The sequence below is a fragment of the Thalassophryne amazonica genome, chromosome 5 (assembly GCF_902500255.1).
Source record: "Thalassophryne amazonica chromosome 5, fThaAma1.1, whole genome shotgun sequence".
NCBI lineage: Eukaryota > Metazoa > Chordata > Actinopteri > Batrachoidiformes > Batrachoididae > Thalassophryne > Thalassophryne amazonica.
In genome coordinates this window covers 88,527,341-88,548,021 of record NC_047107.1, presented here as the reverse complement: position 1 = coordinate 88,548,021, position 20,681 = coordinate 88,527,341, and the positions used below count along the sequence as shown (strand labels likewise).

Sequence of the window (20,681 nt, the reverse complement as noted above, 5' to 3'; positions counted from 1 at the left end):
TCATATGGGCCGATATGCTACATCGGTTGGTCTCTGTTCCACAAAATTGTGTATGGAAATTATGAAGATGGACAGGATTAGAAATGAGCATATCAGTGGGACAGCACAGGTAAGACAGTTTGTAGACAAAGCAAGAGAGGGTATAGTTAGATGGTTTGGGCATGTGCAGAGAAGGGATGTAGTGAATTTCAGGAGAAGGATGCTGCAGATGTAGCCACCAAGCATGATGAAAGAAAGGCCAAAGAGGAGGCCTATGGATGTGGTGGCATCACAGAAGATGCAAGGTGAGATGGAGAGAGGCGAGGTGTGGTAACACCTACCAGGAACGCCGAAGGAGGAAGAGCAAAAGAGTCAGTGTGGTCTTTATACAGTCCCCACCAAAAGTATTGGAACAGCGAGGCCAAATCCTTTGTTTTTGTTGTTCAATGAAGACATTTTGATGACTGCCTCGGCCTCACACCATCCACGGGCTGAGCCTCGATCAGAAGGACTCAGGCCCCCGGGCCGCACTGGGCCAGTGGCGGTCTTCCATGCACCACATTTTCCACACCCACCTGTCGGATTGGGAGTCAGCGCTGGGCTCTTCCCTCTTTGCTCGCCGCGACTGTGGGAATCCTCAGTCAGTCAGCCAGTTAAAGGGAATTCGCAGGCTAATGTCACGCAGTCCTGAGGGAATCCCCTCATTAGCGACAAGCAAAGACAGAAGAGCCCTGCTACTGACGGAATCCTGGGAGTCCATCCGATCGACCCTCAGCCTGTGGACGGTGTGAGGCCGGTAAAGACCAGGGCCAGGCCTTCCCAGTTGATTGAGAATGCAGATGGGTAGTAAACTCCATCTAATTAATAGTGTGCTTAAATTTAGCGGGTTGTCTTGTCTGATCTGAGGTTGTAGCTGAAAGGTGTTGGGTTTTTTTTGCTCTCAGTGCTTTCAAGAGGGCAGCCCAGCAGGGGGTGGAGCTTGCGAAAGGCTGTAGACTACCCCACCAGCGGTCTACCATGACGCAGGCAGGCGGCGGACGGAGACCTAAAACGTAGGTTGTAGGTGAACAGTTAAGCGAATTGTTTTAGCAGAGCAGCACAGATGAGCACAAACAAACAACAGAGCTATTTTAATATTTTGAATGACAGGTGAAGCCAGCTTCAAGCAGGTTGATGTCACGCATGTAAAACATAGGCCTAAGCTGTGAACAGGTGAAACCGTAAAAGCACAAAAGCTTATTTTAACAGCATAAATGAGCACAAACAATAAGGACCAGTTTGGAGACATTTGGACGGGGGGGGCGCTGAGTGACGTCACACGTGTGGAAAAATAAGCGGTAACAGCATAAAGAAATGTAAAAACACAAAACTTTATTTTAACAGCTCGCGTCAAGCAACCCAGTCCAGTCAAAGATTCAAACTTCTGTACTTTAACAGCATAAACGAGCGCAAACAATAGAGACCAGTTTGGAGAGATTTGGATGTGGGGGGGAGGGGGGTGCTGAGTGCCGTCACAGGTCAGAAAATATATTTTTGAATTACTCTAAAGCTTTAAGAGCACAAATAAAAAATTTTACAGCACAAACGTAGCACAAACGAACAACAGTGCTATTTTATTGGAGGCGGCTTCGCACGGGCCAGTGCGTTTGATGTCTTCTGCCACTGTCTCTCTTTGTGTGTGTGTACATGCAATTTCGAACACAGACAAACTGGGGAGAGCTGACATTTGCCGTTTGGTATAGTTATGTATTTTGGGTCAAGGATGAATGCCAAAGCGGACCGTTGATAAGATATTTTTAGAGAAACTACAGAGATTAGCTAACAATACTGAACAATGAATGCTAATATTTACATTCTGGACTCACGGTGGGGGGGGGGCAGTGAATCATCTATATATTCAAAGTGTGCGTGCGTGCATATGTGATTTTATTTAGTAAGCTTACAATTTATTTACATTTATGTTTTTTTACAGTTTATTAGCACACTTGAAAAATGTCAGCTTCCTATTTTATAAAAAGTACCCAGTCTAGAGCCCATGGATCCCCACGGGCAACATGCTAGTAAATATTAATGAACCTGTTCCAGCAGCAGCCATTCAAGGTCAAATAAATGGTAAATGGACTGCATTTTTATAGCACTTTCCCATCTGCATCAGACACTCAAAGCGCTTTACAGATCAATGCCTCACATTCACCCCGATGCGAGGCTGCTGCCATGCAAGGCGTCCACTACACACCGGGAGCAACTAGGGCAGGGGTAGGCAACCTGTTCCAGAAAGAGCCATGAGGGTGCAGGTTTTCTTTGCAGCCAATGACTCCACCAGGTGATTTTACTGATTAATATCACTTTGAGCAGATGGAATCAGTTAATCAGTGAAATCACCTGGTGGAGTCAGTGGCTGCAAAGAAAACCTGCACCCTCATGGCTCTTTCTGGAACAGGTTGCCTACCCCTGAACTAGGGGATTAAGGACCTTGCCCAAGGTCCCTTAGTGATTTTCCAGTCAGGCTGGGATTTGAACTGAGGATACTCTGGTCTCAAGCCCAACACTTTAACCACTAGATCATCACCTCCCTCAAGCCATGACATAACCGCCATGCTCATCAGATGAGCTTGTATGCTTCAGATCCTAAACAGTTCTTTTCTTTCTCCACACTTTGGCCTTTCCATCACTTTGGTAGACATTAATCTTGGTCTCATCAGTCCATGTGATTGTGTTCCAGAACTTTTGTGGCTTATCTCTGTACTTATTTGCAAATTATAATCTGGCCTTCTGGTTCTTACTACTTACTGTTGAGATATTGTGGTATGGTCTCTGTGTTTCTGCTCTTGGAGTCTTCTTCAAACAGTGGATTGTGATACCTTCACCCCTGCACTCTGGAAATTGTTGGTGATGTGACTTTGTTGGGGTTTTCTTCACAGCTCTTACAATATTTCTGACATCAACTGCTGTTTTTTTCCTTGGCCAACCTGTTCAGTGTCTGTTGTTCAGTACACCAGTTGATTCTTTCTTTTACAATACGTTCCAGACTGTTGTGCTGGGTATTCCCGATGTTTATCCAATGGCTCTGATCAGTTTTCCTTCTTTTATCAGCTTCAAAAAGGCTTGCTTTTCTCCCATAGACAGTTTTCTGGTCTTGATGTTGTTTTATCACCTTTAACAAGAAATGCAGTCTTTGTAGGTTAAGCCCAAGGCTAAAACTTACACTACTCATGCAGAGCTGTTTAATGTTTGAACAATTAACCTAATAGTCAACACCTGGGAAACAAGAAACACCTGAGGTTCCTGTAGTTTTGCTTACTTGAAAAATGGGTGGGTTCAAACAAAGGGAGTTGTGTCCTGAGTCGTTCAACACATCTAGATGTACATATTATCAGGTTTTTCAAACAGAGAAGGCTGGAGACAAATGTGGGACTCAACACAGTAGCTCTGGTTCAAAGAGGCATTTACTGAATAAATCAGTGGGGTCCGGTACACAGAGAGGCAGTCCAAAAGAAGCAAACAGATCAGAATCATCAGGCAAATGGCGTCGGCTTAAATATGCCTAGTGATGAGCTGCAGATTGGAAACACGTGTGGAAAGATCCAGAACAGGGTGTGGACCAAACAGCATTTTACCCTTTATGTTGAATTTTTCAGAAGTCATATTTTCCTTTTTCTCCCCAGAACGGGAGGACGCCACTCCACCTGGCAGCAAGCAACGGCAGTCTCGAGGTTGTTCGCCATCTCTGCTTAAGTGGAGCCAACATCGACCTCATCACCAATGTAAGTCACCACACAGATTTATATTACATGGTGTCCCATTGCAGAAGTGCAATTAAGAATACAACAACTTATCAGTTAAAATTTTTGTAAAGTTTAAGCAGGTTCTTACCATTTTGATTCTTCCATATAACCTGTGTTTGTGGACACATGGCACTGAATGCATTGGTATTCTGAGAGAATGTGACACCATGGGAGCGTGTATCTTCTGAAGGATGTCACCATGGGTCAACGATATTAATGAACAATGTATGTGACATACTGCAGTTCATACACGTCTGTTTGGTGAAATAATTACTTATTTGTGCAGTGGGTTGTTAATTTTCTGCCTGATTCACCATTCATTTCTTCTACACGATTATAGAAAAGCTAATGGGAGCTTTTTGACTCAGGATTTAATTTGCAGAAGTTTGTCTAGAGTGCCCTCTTGATTCTCAGATACATAACCTTTCTACAAGTTCTACCTCAGGAGAAGAGAAGCATAAAAAAAATTAATTTCAGGATATGTTTAATTGATGACTGTCTCATGGTGAGTTGAATGTGGTGGTGGTTGGGTGGGGGAGGTGTAATCCCACAGTCAAGTCTGGGAGCAAGCACTGCCAGAACCACCCCAGGTCCCAGATGTCAACCACCCTGGCTGATAACTGGTCCATCCCTCGCTCACCGTCTATCTTCCACACCCAGATGGAATGTGGGTGTCCCCTTTGTCTTTTCCAGATGTTGGGGTCCTCAACATTGAACCACCTACATGCTGGACCCCAAAAGACCTGACAAACCAAAACAAATAGTAAGAATGCCCTTTTCATATCTTACCTCCAGACTAATTTGTTTCCTGGAGGAGGAGGATGGAGACCTGGAATCTGAGTGGGAAATGTTCAAAGGTTCTGTTCACACCACTGCTGCTCAGAGTTGAGATAAGAAAAAGAACGTTCAAGTTTGAGCACCCTGCGGGACTCCGAAAGCTGTTGGAAGGCTAGACGTAGTTGTGCACTTGGATAATACTCCCTCGAGTTTGTTACCTTGCAGCAGATCAGGTCTGGAACCATGCACTGGTACAGCATAATCTGATGAATTCCTTTGAGGAATTTTCTTAAAACCCTAAAGACATACATTTGCTGATGGGTTCATGTGAAAAGGACCTCCAGTTGTGCTCTTCTTGCAGCCATCCTTTCACTTACTGGGTTCTTTGAGTTTGCCAAAGTCAGACTTTCCATGTGTAAAATCATACCAATACTACCACATGTCATTCAGGCAGTGCTTAATTTGTAAAGTGGGAGGTCCCGGAGCGCAGAGGATGGGTGGCTCCGGTGCAGAAAAAAAAAAAGAAGGGTGTCGGGGGGGGGGTGCGCCACACCGAAAATAAACTGGGCATGTATTGTAGGCCTAATAACACTAGTCACACCAAATCCGGATAGAGTACAAATTCCTGTTTAATGATGTACAGTGGTCCCTCATTTATCGCGGGAGTTAAAGTAGCGCTATTTTTTTACACTTATTATAGATGCTTTAAGGCTGTAAAACCCCTTACTACACACTTTTCTCAAACAAGCATTAACATTTTCTGACTTTTCTCTCTTGTGTAAACACTCTCTTTTTTCTTCTGTGCGAGAAGATTATAAACAGACACACGCAGAATACAATGCGCGTATTCTCCCTTCACTCACTGCCTCCGGGGGTATGGATGCGGGACCCGCAAAGAATCCAAGTCCTCTCTCGGTGGCCACGGAGCTCTGCGGCTACGGTCAACATCCGGATCAAAACAGCGAGCGTAGTCTCTGGACCTGTTGCCAGATTTGGCGCAATTCCGCATAGCAGATAGGAGGGCAGCGGTGTGATTGGCAGTGAGAGCAGTCGCAGTGATTTTTTTTTTTTTATATATATATTTTGTTAGTCAAGAGAGGTGGCGGATCACGGATCCAGTATAAATAGCTGGCGAAGCCAACGTCAGAGGTTCCGAAGCGCGTGTCCGAGGTTCCGGAGCGCGCTCCGGCTTGCTCCCCCTCAAATTAAGCCCTGCATTCAGGTGACATGAAACCAATATCCACACCTCTACATCCTTTGGATTTCTACAGTCAACGTGCTAGTTATGTTAGTAAGCAGTCACATTGTCTCCATCAATTAGCTAATTAATGGAAAAATAGAGTTTAACTGACAGATAGATAAATGCAAAATAAAAATGTACAAAGAAGTCAAATGTCTTCAAGGAAAATCTTCCATGAAATGACTTTCTGCTCAGAGCCACAGAAAAGCAGTTGAGGGGACTGACATTTGCAGGCTGATGGCATTTCTAAAACTGTTCATGAGAAACGCATCTGTGTTTTGTTCCCGCCGGGCAGAGGACAAAAAGAGAGCATGTTACGGATGACGAGTCAGAGATCAATTTTTGTCATGTTATCTTGATGCAGACTATTTGACTTTAGAGATATGAATTCATGCTCAATGATTTTTACATCCTACACAGAAAGACATTTTGCCCTTCAACTGGAGATTTTTAGTGCTGTGCTCAACCATATTTGCTATTCAGCTCAGTCAGCTCACAGTTCTCAAGGTTTTTTTAACACAGAAAGGAGCCTGAATACCTTTTTTAAAAATGTGATGTAATAATTTGTTGTCTAAGTAAAAGCTCAAGTGTTCCCAACTTTTACTTGTTTCTGTATGTGTTCACTCTTCTTGCATGTGGATAGATTGTAGAAAGCATTAACATTAAAACCAATCATTTAAAGAGGTTACACTGCCAAATTCCTCACACTTTTTTCTCTCTGCATCCTCTAGCTGTTAATATTACATGACAGCTGATGAGATATCCACAGCTAATCTAGAAGGCAAATGTATAATTCATAGTCTGTTTGCAGTCAGTGGAGTGTTGTTGAGCCACTGTGGGAGAATAAAACCAGGGCTTCATGTTACTAGATTTCTGTTTATTACTCAAATGTCATTGAATTGTGATACATTTGTTGGTGGCTTGCAGCTTCAGTCATATACAGAAGACTGCTCTGACAAAAACATATGAATTGAGGTCATTTGCCCATGTATAGCCCATCCTCCTTAAGGGCCCCTTCACACATAACACGATTTAAGTCGACTAGTGCACGAAGGAGGAATTGCATGCCAATTGTGAAAAATCAGAGCTGCCTCCAACGCCTCATACACATGTCGCTACAACTATTTGCGCACACCAGCGGCTGAAAGACAGAGTGCCCCGTGAGAGCCCATTCGATCCCTCTCGCGGCAGGTGTCGTACAAATTCAAGGTGACACACAAGAACATCTACCTCCGCTTGCTTGGCACTTAGAAAATGTGTGGCCATTCACGCTGTTAGCACGAAAACAGTCAGCAGACAATCGCTGTCGAGCTGGATGTGAAATTTGTCTAAGTGCCCCCACGAGTGTGGCTTTACAAAAAGTAAAGTCTTGCTGGCAATCAGAGCTTTTGTAAATTGCAGGTTCAAATCCCGTGGGTGGCATGTTTTTTTTGTTTGTTTTTTTTTTCACAGCAGCTGCGCGATGTGGTTACACATGCTCCAGCTGCTCTCATTTTGTGTTCCTGCTGCGACGGTGCATGACACCGTCGCATGCACGAAACCGTCGCAACAGGATCGTTCATGCCTGCCTGTCGGCTCAGTGTTTTCGTGGTTCGCACATACGAGCTGTTCCGCCGTGATTTGCCCTGATTTGTACTTATTCATACTATGTGTGAAGGGGCCCTAAAATAGGAGTGGCTCATGGGTGGGCTCATGACATTTTAGAACATCCACATCTTGACAAAAAGAGACTGTATGAATATTTTTCCAAGGTTTAGATTGTACTGAATAAACTGAGGCCAAGCATGCCATGTTTTGATGTTGCGATAAAATGACATGAAAGTTCTTCTGTGTGGACTTAAAATAATGACTCTTATGTTCTGCAAAAACACTATCGTACCAATTATATTTGTTTAATTTCAAGTCAGTGCTTAATATAAGATGCAGACACTTTCACAAAGCTGTAAGGAATTGTTGTTAGCTACTCATCTTAAACTCTTAGTGAAAGAGTTTTGGAAACATTTTAAGAATCTTAATGCAATTTTCATTTCTTCTATTGGAATTTTTTATACACAAAATGAAAATTCACTTGCTAAGATCAGTTTTCAAGACTCTGACTTTCTGATTTATTAGTTTTTTGTTTTTAATAAATTTGCAAACATTTAAAAAAATTTATGTTGTCATTATGGGGTGTTGTGAGTAGAATTTTGAAGGAAAAAATTAATTGACTCCATTTTAGAATAAGGCTGTAACATAAAATGTGGAAAACGTGAAGTGCTGTGAATATTTTGTGGATGCACTGTAAATTATCCACCCCACCACCCCAAAAAACAAACAAACAAGTGCTTATGGTGTACTGAAATTTTACTCGTAAAGTGACGGTGTCTTATATTAAAGTTGTACAGCCTTTTAAATTTCACAAAACTGACCAAATTTAGTTTCTACTGAAATCCAAGCGTTATAATGTTGTTTTATTTTTGAAACATGTTGCAAAATTACAGCTCATTTTAATGTTGAGAACAGATTTATCTTTGGGGGGAGGCAATTCCACAGTGAATATTTTCTTTTCTTTTTAATACTGTCTGCAGGAGGAAGTGTGTGTGTGCATGCAAGAAGTTTTGAAATTGCCGGAAGTTACCTTTGGCCTCGCATGATGCGTGTACACGGGGCATGCACTCTAACGTCCATATGTCTTGTAAATCACTTCAGAGGTGTTATCTGGTATCAAAAACAGCATTTTTAGATTTATAGGTGTTTATTTCTCACTGACCTTTCTCAAGTATATGACAAACCCATTAGATTTATACAGAAATGAGCTGTTTCGGTGTGTTTTCCATCATGTTGGATAATTTTGTTTGGCCGAGCAGTGAGATGGCATCACAGTGCATCTGTACTCTGATTGGCTGGCACCATGTGCTTCCCAGCATCTCTTGTGCAAGTTGGAGGAAACCCCCACGTGATCTATGACATCACTATAGTTGCTATCATAAACTGTATGGGTTGGTACCATAAGTATTTCAAGACCATCTGTTCTTCTGAAATTTTCCCGTTCAGTGAACTATTTATAGATTTGTTTTTGGTAGCACAAATTTTGATCATATTGGCAATGTTATATTATGAATCCTCTGTTTAAAGGCTAATAAGTAAAATTCTAGTGGTGTCAAAGAAAATTCTTATTATGACTTAAATCTTAAAATTCATTCTTGGTCAGATTATTTTTTTCAGTGTGCGCCTGAGAAAAGAGCTGAAAGCAAAAGCAGATGATATTTAAGAATTTCTTTCAGATGAGGAGGCTTTGCAGCTGATGTGTTATGTGTTGTCACCTTGTTCCACGGTGACACTAAAAGCTCTGAGATGCGTTTGGCTCCTGACATGAAGTGTCAATGTCACTGTGATTTAGAAACACAGCAGCACACAGCCAAGGAAAATCCACAGGATTGTGTGTTTGTTCATATTTCTAATGGATATATACATTTCTCTCTGTTTGTCTCCCCCAGGATGGAAAGACGGCAGACGAGTTGGCTTCACATGATCGTCATGAACACATAGTTGCATTGCTGGGAAAGCTTAAAAAGGTGACAGAAGATGCACACACCTATCAGTAAATGTTAATGCAGTTATATAATTATTGATTTAAAAATATATATCTGTCTTTGCTAATTAAACTGGACCAGAAGTGAAAGCTGACAGCCAGTTTTCTGGAACTCTCCACACTTGGTCTGTTTGAGTGCAGATGTGTAGAAATGTGGAAGATTCCACCCTCTTCAGATGTTTGTGGCAACACTTCACACCCAGGTAGAATCAATTCTATTTGTGTGGCAACAATTTGAATTCAGTTCTTAAGGAGGTAATCAGATCACCAGAAGTAGTTTCAAGCCACCACTTATGAATTGGGTGGTGATTTTAAAAATGCGTTTCAAAAACCTTCAGATTTATGAACGTCCACAAAGGATCTTGCAGCCTCATTCTCCAGCATGTTGGACTCTATTGCAGCGATCCAAGCTGAAACTTGTACAGTTTCCAGGTTTTTTTTTTTGTTGTTTTTTATACTGCCCCCCTCCAGAGGATGTTGCCAAGTGTTTCCAGATTAAATTGGTCTTGTCACATCACCCTAAAAACAGACCTACATACCTGCAGCTAAATGTTGCCGTCTTCTCTTCTAATCCCTTTTTCCAGAGAACCTGCTGAGATTGAGTGCCGAGTGTGAAAACACGAAAGCAGCAACTGTGAAAACAGTCATCCTCTGCATATGCTGGGCTAATTTAAGAAACTTTGGCACACTTGATACCAGTTTTACAGGAGTGTCTAACTTCTGCACATACCACTAAAAACTCTGGGAGCTCAGTGCTCTTGCAGATAGTAGATTTTAGAAAATGCATTTCACTGCAAAACCTTAGGTGTATCTTTTTATTTACAAGATTTTTGTTTTGTTTTGTTTTAGCACAACCTGGGTAGATGACTGGAGTGTTTACAACTCACAAACACACATTTCAAATATGTCATACTTGGTAACAAATATATATATATGTATATATATATATATATATATATATATATATATATATATGACATCCTGTTCCTGCATTTGAAAAAACTTCAAAGATGAATTTGTGTATGAAACCCTTCAAACTGCATTATCACAAGATGATAAGCCACAGAACTAAGAACAGTTGGAGTGAAATCAATGTTGTGGTAACACGAGCTGATAATGTCCCGGTCATACATTACACAGTAATTCAGCAGCCATAACAAAAAAGCTTTTGTCTCCAAACACAAACATAAACGTGATGACGAGTGTATATCAGTGTCCTCGTGTCCGATATTTACCTCCACCAACTGACAGAGGTGAGAAGCTCTGAGATAATCCAGTCTGCTTGTAGATGTATCTGAAAACATTTTTGTCAGATGATTCTTCAGACGGGGGGGATCAAACTTTTATCTTTCTGTTATATTGCAAAATGGGGCAATTTATTTATTTGCTTTTTTCTTATTAGGAATCCACCCTGCACAACCATTGATGCAGTAGATGTTGCATCCATTGGTTTGTGCTTTCAGAATCAGGTTAGGTCTGGAAGGATGCACGAGTGCCCCTCTTTTCCACGTCCACCACACTATGAATGCACCTTGGGTCCTGGATGACAACCTCTCAAGCAGACTGCCGGTCTATCCCCACCGTTCTAACATAACCATCTATCTGCTGCTGATAGGTGAAACATGGGTGTGTCTTTGACCTTCTCCAACCACTGGGGTCCTCAAAACTGAGGCACGTGTGTGCTGGATCATGCACAGAGAAATGCACCACATGGCCTAAAGGCTTTACATGGGTTTCGGAGTGCTGGCTATTTTTTGTTACATTGTTTTTCATTTTGTCAAAACCCAGGGAGAGCAGATTCTTCTCAGAGAAATGTGGGACAGTGCGGGTAGCTCCTGGCTGCCTGTCAGCGTGAACCGGAATGGGCAAAACCAGGTCGCCTTACAAAATTAACAACTTAGATCCGTTTGGGACTGCAATCATGTGAAAAATTCAGCTGATAAAAATGATGAGTTGGCAGTTTAGAAGTAAAACGCACATTGATAAAGAGACCGCCTGTTTTTGTTGTTTTTAGTATGAAAACATAATCACTAAAGTGCTGTCAGCTGAAGTATCAGCAGCGTTTATTAAGCCTTCTTCTTCTGTGGTGTTCATTCATCCAGGACAACCACAAACTGAGCTACATCCAGCAGCTGCGGCCCACACAGACTGTCCAGCCCCGGATCAAGCTGAAGCTGTTCGGACACTCCGGGGCCGGGAAGAGCACCCTGCTGGAGTCTCTGAAATGTGGCATCCTACGCAGCTTTTTTAGGAGGAAGAGGCCACGCATGACCAACACGACTCGCCACCCCAACTCCCCCGTTAACTCCAAACCTGCTGGTAGGTGACAAAACACAGCTGGTAATCCTCTTCACCTCTGTTTACTTTCACTTACGTTACCCGTCACAGACCTGCACAAAGCTGATTATTTCATGCCTGACACCAGCGTGTGCTTTTAAAACTCGTTCAATCATTTAGATGTTTGTGGTTCACCTGGGCACGTAGCAGTTTTTATTCTTTTATGTGATTTTGAAAATTACATCTTTTAGAAGTCGATAACATAATGCCTATGACTGAAGTTAGCATGATTTTATGACACATATTTGTAATAATACGGCTTGTTGTGCAGGTAATCGGTGTAACAGATCTAAGATGCGTGTGCTCCAGTCTTAGGTGGTGGCTCACAAACACAGAAAGCCACTACGTAGAGATTTCTGCCATCGTTGCACACATACAGAGGCACAGGGCCACACACATATGCCTGTTTGTCGTAAGGATATGTAATTCCTGTGAGTATATTGCTCCTAACTGAAGTGGCTATCCGTACATATCTGTATTATAATACAAATTAGATTTGTATGTAGTGCAGCCGTGTTAGGGGTTATGGTTAAGGTGAGGTTTTAAATTAAGTTTAAAGTTTCTCTACAGGTGATTATGATGACTTCACACTGACTTACTGTAGCTTGTTTAACCCTGTGGCCTTAGTGCTAAGATGTGGGATTTCTGCTCCAGTGGCATGGGTTCACATCCCAGTCTTTTCCCCCACTACAAGTATGAAATGACTGCAGTAAAATTAGAAAGGCAGATAATTACAAATATTTTGGAACCACAGAAGATGTTTAAGATCGTGACTTCAAAAGGTAATTTCGGCAATACATTTGGATAGAAAACAAGTGAAGGTGCATGTTTCTGTGTAGGCTCTCAGTTGTCCAGGTGGTGTCCATAGTAGAGAAGCTTGAATCTTCGACTGGACTGGGTTGCTTGACGTGAGGACGTTTCGCTTCAAATCCCCTGTTTGTCCCCTGTTTACAATGTGGTACTCATGTCAAAGCAGTTTCAGTCTTTTGTTCATGGTAATGAGTCATTCACGTCATCAGGAGAGAGTCGTCAAGGGAGCCATCAGGGGAGGCTTCCGTCCTGTCATTAGGAGAGTGCTAACTAGAGCCCAATAGGTGCTAATTAGAGCTATTGTTTAGTCACTAGCCTATAGCAGTCAGCCTCTCGGTAGGTGGGGTCTGGTTAGGTTTAAAACTCCAGCTTTTGTTGGTTTCTGGTTTATTCTTCTCTACAAGAGTCAAGACAGAAGTCAGACTACCAGAGCAAGAATTTTAGCTGAGGAAGCTTCTGTGATTTGAAGCGAAACGTCTTCACGTCAAGCAACCCAGTCCAGTCGAAGATTCAAGCTTCTCTACTAAGTGAAGGTGCATGCGATCATAATCACATGACCCAGAATGACCCATCAGAAGCACTACATACAAATAGAATTTTGGCTTTTTAGTACAGGTACGTGCAGATAGTCACTGCCTTATTGAAATAATGGGGTAGGAGGCAGAACTTTTCAGCCGGCCTTCATAATAATTACAAACAGCATGCCGTGGTGTCACTTTGGCTTCAGTGGGAGCAAGCGTCGTGGTGAGCGTGAATTATGAATCAACCTTTACGTTGAGAACCACAAACTTTCCGTGACCCTCAGTGATGCAGACTCTTTTCTCGCCATGTAGACGTGACTGACGGGTCTGTGGTGAAACTCTGACAGGTTCAGCGGAGTGTAACAAACCTGACCGAGCAGTCACTCACACGCTTTGTTCCTTTTTTCAATCTCTCTCTCTCTCTATTTGCACTCTGTCTGGTTTCCTTTGCCTGCTCCATTTTTCCGTGTCTCCCAGCCGTTACCTCGCATACTCATGTGATTCCCGGTCGGATAATGGTCAGTTGTAGCAGCGTATAGAGTTACTGATCTCCTCCTCTGTACTATCTGGATCTCTGCAGCCACTGTTGAAGCTGAATGGGCTTGAAAGAGTGTTTTTTTTTCTTCTTCTCCTTTGCCTCTATCTGATTCCAGTAATGGTCTTTATTGACTTTGTTATATCTGCAGCAGTACGTGGTGAAACTCCACACAATGCACCACAAAGAAGCACAGCGGCAGAGAACAAATGGCTGACAGATGCCCATATGTCTGCCTGCATGGACTCATTTTAAAGCAGCCTTAAAGAGTCGATTTTGTACTTTTGTCCGCGTGTTGACAGTTTAACTATCTCACCTTAGGTGCTTATTTGCCTTTGTCCAGTGTCAATATTTGAAAAGTTGTGATGCTGTTAGCCATAAAAGCTTGAGCTGGTAACATTAAAGTGCAATGATTTCTGGTCTTTAGCGTCGGGTTTTTCATCAGAGTGACTGATCTGCTGTCACACTTCAGTTGTATTGTCCATCAATAGAATTAAGTGAAAGGTGATGAAAGGCTGTTTAATTTGACTGCAGCCTGAGGCGGATGACGCGTGTGAAAGGTTTGGGGCTGAAGAAAGTAGAACAAATATTGACACAGTCAAACGTGTCCTCTCATCTCTAAACCTAACGTACGGACAGTGTCTGACCTAAAAATTCAGTGTCTCAACAAGTTCATTTTTTATTATATAACGCCTGAATAGTTCCTTGTCATTTGATTGGTGGTTTGTATGTCACATGACATGGATTATTCATACTGTTTGCCATTGTGCTCCATTTACTGTGCAATTTTGGTTCTATTTAACATGCAATTTCTGTACAATATGATTTGTGCTATTGCACACAGCGACCACCGGGCGCACTCACACTAGCGGTAACAGCGTGTAGCTTAAAAACAAACATGGTGGGAGCTTATTGACGCTGCTCATTCTTCTAACACACACACAAAAAAAAACAAATCCAGTACGTCGTAAGCCATCCGGAATGCATTTGCTGGGACATCTCTAGGTGGAGTAGAAACACTGTCGGATGAAGAGCTCAACAAATTTCTCTCATGTTTTTTTTGCTGGACTGAGAAATGCAGACGGTAATCTATACACTAAGAAGTCCGCACGGCATCAGCTATGGATTACATAGTCAGTATTGTTTTTGAACTATCTGACTGTTTTTGTAAGTTGACCGAGAACAATTTTGGATTGGATTGGACTGCAATTTAAAATTTGTGTTGGCCTGTTTGGAGCCTGTTGACGTCAAAGGACCAGTGATGAACACCAAAATGTAAGTCCCTTTTCTCTTGTTTATAACTTAATAAAATATCAAATGACAAGGATCTATTTTAGCCATCATATAAAACAAATAATGAATTTTTTTTTATTATTTGTGCAATGGGAAGAACATTTCATGAGGTGAAAGGTGGAATATTCTCATGAAATATTCTTACCATTGTAAACATTCATTATTTGTATAATATTTAAACTCACACGCACAGGCAGATGTGTCTGAATGGCAGGTTGATTGGCTTTGACTGTGCACGTTTTTGCAACTAATAGTTTGTCATTTTTATTGTCAGAATATTTGCTTTTCCTCTGGGCTAAAACAAAACTATGTTCAACCAATTTAACCAGAAGGAAACCAAAAATATTAGCCATTTTTTAATGTGGTTTTACTAAAGAGATGGTTTTTGACATAAATGTTGGCATCAGCAGTTTGTGGGATCTGTAAAGACTTTTCCTGCTACATTATCTGAATATGCGAGATAACACGATGTCATAAAATAGTTTTGCTGTTGCTTTGAAGCAAACTGTGGGCGTGGCCCCTCAGCATGTCAAAGTAATGACACTGAAGTAGCTTGAAAATGGATTAATTTAGAGTATAACAGCTCCCCCAGGTGTTAACAAGTGTGTAATTACTGGAGTAAACGCTGGATTCTGCAGCTGTTTTCATTCCAGTGATGACAGTAAAGGACGACCGGTTAATCATAATGATGTGATGTCAGTTTGTTCTGTGCACAGATCTGCCCACCAGAATTTAAAGTGCAGTCCACCTGCATTAGATGGGACTAGGCTATTTTATGGACAAGCCATGTTGCTACTGTGAGGCATTCTGAATTTTAATTTTTCTGTTAAGTTTCTGTTAAGATTCCAGTCAGGAAATAACTTTCCCATGAACTGGATCCAAGGAAAGGAATGCAGACTCGTCTGACAGCTGTTACCCTTGTTTCTTCTTCCTCCCTGTTAAACAGGCACGTGTGAATCAGTCAAAAGCACAGATTGAGAATGAAAGGCACATTTCTGCATGAACTACCAGCTATTTATGAAGTTGTACGGCTGGAGCAAACTACGTGATTATGCATAATACAGAGAGAACACAAAACAACTGTGAACCGAGTACAAAAATGCTGAAGGCAGTCCAGCTGAGCATTTGCATGTTGGATATTTTCTGATTAAATTAATTATAGACTATTTACACACAAGCTATATGTTCCCATTTTTTAACAGAGTTTGACATTGTGTTCCTATTGACATAGTTACATGAAGCATTTACAGTGCATCCACAAAGTATTCACAGTTTCACTTTTTCCACATTTTGTTTGTTAAAGCTTTATTCCAAAATGGAGTAAATTCATTTTCCCCTCATTTTCTACTCACAACACCCCATAATGACAACATCCATCCATCCATCCATCTTCTACCGCTTAGTCCAATTAAGGGTCACGGGGGGCTGGAGCCTATCCCAGCAGTCATAGAGCGCAAGGCGGGGTACACCCAGGACAGGATACTAGTCTGTCACAGGGCCACAAATAGACAAACAAACACAGACACACGCACACACACACATACGGACAATTTTAAAGATTCCAATCCACCTAACCCGCATGTCTTTGGATGCGGGAGGAAACCGGAGCACCCGGAGGAAACCCACGCAAACACAGGGAGAACATGCAAACTCCACACAGAAAGGCCACGGGAATTGAACCCACAACCTTCTTGCTGTGAGGCAACAGTGCTAACCACTAAGCCACCGTGCTGCCCTAATGACAACATGAAAAGCTTTTTTGAAATGTTTGCAAATTTATTAAAAATAAAAAACTAAGAAATCACATGTACATAAGTATTCACAGCCTTTGCCATGAAGCTCAAAATTTAGCTCAGGTGTATCTTGTTTCCACTGTTCATCCTTGAGATGTTTCTACAGCTTAATTGGAGTCCACCTGGGCAAAATTCAGTTGTTTGGACATGATTTGGAAAGGCCTGCATCATCCGTAAATGGGAAAAACATCTGAATTTATTTTTAAAAGATTTACAAAAATCAAAAAAAAAAAAAAAGTCGATGCACTGTACATTCCGTTTGGCAACTATTCCCATTGTTAACATTGCATGTAAATGTAACTTCTGTTTTTCCCAAAAATTTTATTTTTTTTTTATGTGCAAAAAACATCCAGAAGAGGCATAAAATATTCCATATTGTACATGATGTATTCAGGAGGTGATGACCAAGATGTAAGAAAGTAGAGTTTGTTGCCAGAAAATTGTTGGTTCTGTTCCCTGTCGGGCAGGAAAATCACTAAGGCGTTTTTAATCCTCAAGAAGAGTCCTGTAAAGTACTTTGAACATCTGCTTCAGATGAAAAACTAGCACAGAAATGCAGTAGTGCATGTCATTTTATAAAATCTCATAATCAAGCAAATTAGGAGCACCGAGCACTTTGTATAAACTGAGAAAGGCTTCCAGCATGTCCTCATGTGTCTCTTTTTATCTGCCTTTAGTGTCCGTGAGCATTTCCAACCTGTACCCCGGCTGTGAGAATGTGAGCGTTCGGAGTCGCAGCATGATGTTTGAGCCCAGCCTGACCAAAGGTGTCCTGGAGGTCTTCTCCCCTGTCCATGGCACCCTGTCCACAGCTGACGAACAGGCCACAAAGGCTATAGACATCCAGCACGCCAACATTCACAGTGAGAACTACAGAGCTGCCATTGAAGCAGCTTAATTAACGGCAGGATCGTTTGGGAGTGTTGTGTTCTTACTCGGCATCACGAAAGTTAATTGTTAATGAAGTTTAAGGACTTACAAGCAATACTGTTCTAAATATCTGACGTTGGGATTAATGCAGCTCAACATTCTAACCCGTCGCTCCACCCGGCCTCCCCTGTAGGTGTGGGTGAATTCAGCACGTGGGAGTTTTCGGGGAACCCCGTCTATTACTGCTCCTACGACTACTTTGCGGCTAATGACGTCACGGCAATTCACCTGGTCCTGTTCAGCCTGGAGGAGCCATATGAGACCCAGCTGGGTCACATCACCTACTGGCTGAACCTGCTGAAAGCCCTCACGCTACCCCAGGACTACATTGGTGAGGCCGCAATGACACAAACATCAATGGTTCAGTGCACAGCAAATAAAATATGACTAATTCTAAAATACACAGTTTTTTAGGTCATTTGACAAATTTATACACAATGGTTAATAAATAAGAATTACAAGATGAAAGCTGTTTTGATTTAAAGTGTAGGAGACACCAAAAATGTGCACAAATAATCACTAAAAATGGTGAAATGTTGATACGTATTTGTAAAAAAAACCTGAATAATAAAAGTCGATGATAAGTGCACAGATGAAGGATAAACTACAGCTGTCTGAAGCCTGTGCTCTATTTCAGCCCTCAGCCACGGCCGTATTGTTACTACTTCATCACAAGAACGGGACCTGCTGATTCAAGCACAAATCAGTTGTAAACAAAGCGGAGGTTGAGCTGTTTTCAGATGATTTTTTTTTTCTAGTGTGGAGCTTCTTTTTTGAAGTCCAGTCTGAACGTGTGTTTGAGGACGCAGCCTTGTGGGTTTGAGCCTTATTTAGACCACAGTGAGGGAGAAAAAACTTGGAAGAAAACCTTCAGTCTGACAACAGTGAAGATATTGACAGAGTTCAGAACACAGAATGGTCATAATAAAAAAGAAAGAAAGAAATAATGCAGGCGATTTCATTTTTGCCAGCTCTTTGGTCTAATCAAATGACCAAAAAAAAAAAAAAAAGTTTTACTATCTGTGACATCAGAAAAAAAGTGATGAGGAAGTGTGGATTTTTTATTTATGATTTTTTTTTTTTTTTTTCTGAGAAACAGGAGATAACATTTCAAATCTGAAAAATGACATGAGTGACTGAAAATATCAGCTATTTTTAAAATAAATATTGTTTCCTTCTTGAGTTAGTGTACTGTACATTAGTAGTGTAACACATTATTAAATATTAAAACCATTCACACAAGGAGAAAATAATATAGTCTTACCTGTCCATTTAAGTGAGATCATCTTCATTTATGAAAGCATCTGAAAATAATTTACCGTAATTTCCGGACTATAAGCCGCTACTTTTTTCACACGCTTTGAACACTGCGGCTTTTACAATGATGCGGCTAATATATTCACGTCAAAATACGTACATCTATTGATGCTGTCAATTGATTTTTTGATCAATAATAATGTGACTAAATTATTTGAAGTTGCAGGATTTGGGGTGGAGAATCTTACGCACCAAATCATTTACACATTTTTTTGTAATTATTTCAATACTTGCACCCAAAAAATGTGCACTCAAGAAAAAAAAAACACCCATCAATGGAGCTCCATAGCAGCAGGTACAAAACAATCCTGAGGGAGATTCATAATTATTTGGAACATTTTGAGTCTGGTGTTGCCAACAAACTCCACTTTGAGTGATTGAGTTTGTATATTTGCAAGTGACATGTTCAAGAAAATACTTCCTGCTGTGCTGTGTGTAAGCTGTCTGGTGTGCAAAAGCCTCTTTTAGGCATTTTATCAAAGGATATGTCATTCTGGTTAGTGATGATACTCTGTGTTTGTTTCTGTCTCTGTGCCACCAGCTTTCGGAGGTCGGATCCAGCAGCCGCTCACTGTGGTCCTGGTGGCCACACACGCTGACCTGGCTGACGTCCCCAGAGCTTTTTCTGGAGAGTTCAGCTACGACAAGGAGAAAGTATTACTCAAAGAAGTCAAGAGCAGGTAAGTCTGGACTCAAACCGTGAGCATATGGGGGACTCGCCTACATGAAAAGTGACTTTATTAGGTTGTTTTGAGGGTGGTGGACAAGTGCTTAAGTGTGCTTGTTTCCAATGAATTATTGAAAATGAAGTGACATGTATTTGGGTAATGCCTTCTTGCTCTCGGTCAGGACGGTCGCATTTTTCTTTCCTCCTCCCCAACTTTCCTGCTATTGTAGCGTGTTTGTCTGTGAGGCTGCCAGCCCTGCTCCTCTGGAAAACGGCAAAATGGATCTGATCAAGTGGTCTCTGAACGCAATTGACACTATTTTTTCTACAAGACACTCGGGAGCGGAGGACCCGACCTATCCTGCCGGGACACGTGGCGGGTTACGTGATGGACAGCTGGTGCAGGTGGCAAGTCATGTGCCTGTACACGTTGTCTGTGGAGGACGTTGAAGATGTTTACTTATTTGGAGCTGTGGTGACCGGGTTTCTGCTGTGTGGAGCGGTCATAGCACTGGTTTACCGGAAAATTAAGAAGGTGGAGGCGGCATTAATTGGCCCGTCCAGGCTGCCCCACATGATTGATTTGATTGGAAGGGCAGTGTCAGCTTAGTCGGCGGGTGTTAACTGCACATTGGAATCCATCTCGGGGAGAATGGCTGCACTGGAAAACCGCTTTGATCGTCAGTAATGACCACATCTCCTCTCCTCTATTCAGATGTATTTGGGAGCCACTCTGAAGTTTCAGACGGTGGAATCTTTCAGGCGTCTGACAGTGGAATCTTTCAGGCGTCTGTTAATCTGGATATCTATTTGGTTTCCAAATACCAGCTGCCCTTCAAGCCCGCTGGGATAAAATCCTCCCCCTGAGGAACACTCCTGATGCCTCGCTCCTCGTCTCCCCTGCCTCTTTGTCTTCTCCCTCCTCCCAGTCCTGAGATGTTGACTGTGAGACCTTGAGACTCTGGTGGACTGATTTAGGACTGGGATCCCCCCCCCCCCCCCCCCCCCCAGGATGGACAGATAAGGCCTGTCGATGGCGCCAAGGGCGGCCTTCCGGGCTGTCTGTCTGAACACTGGACACATTCAAGTCTCGGTTGTCGTCTGTTGTCTGCTGTGATTTGTTTAC

The 20,681-nt window shown here is 42.0% G+C and overlaps 1 protein-coding gene across 2 annotated transcripts in view; it reads left to right on the top strand.

Moving 5' to 3' along the window:
* dapk1 (death-associated protein kinase 1) overlaps positions 1-20,681 on the top strand; it is a 215,423-nt gene that overhangs the window by 187,667 nt on the left and 7,075 nt on the right. For both annotated transcript variants that reach the window (XM_034170809.1, XM_034170810.1), the window contains exons 18-23: positions 3,645-3,743; positions 9,258-9,335; positions 11,455-11,671; positions 17,319-17,504; positions 17,705-17,902; positions 19,430-19,568. In XM_034170809.1, the coding sequence (XP_034026700.1) occupies positions 3,645-3,743; positions 9,258-9,335; positions 11,455-11,671; positions 17,319-17,504; positions 17,705-17,902; positions 19,430-19,568 (917 nt within the window). The remainder of the gene's footprint in view (positions 1-3,644; positions 3,744-9,257; positions 9,336-11,454; positions 11,672-17,318; positions 17,505-17,704; positions 17,903-19,429; positions 19,569-20,681) is intronic.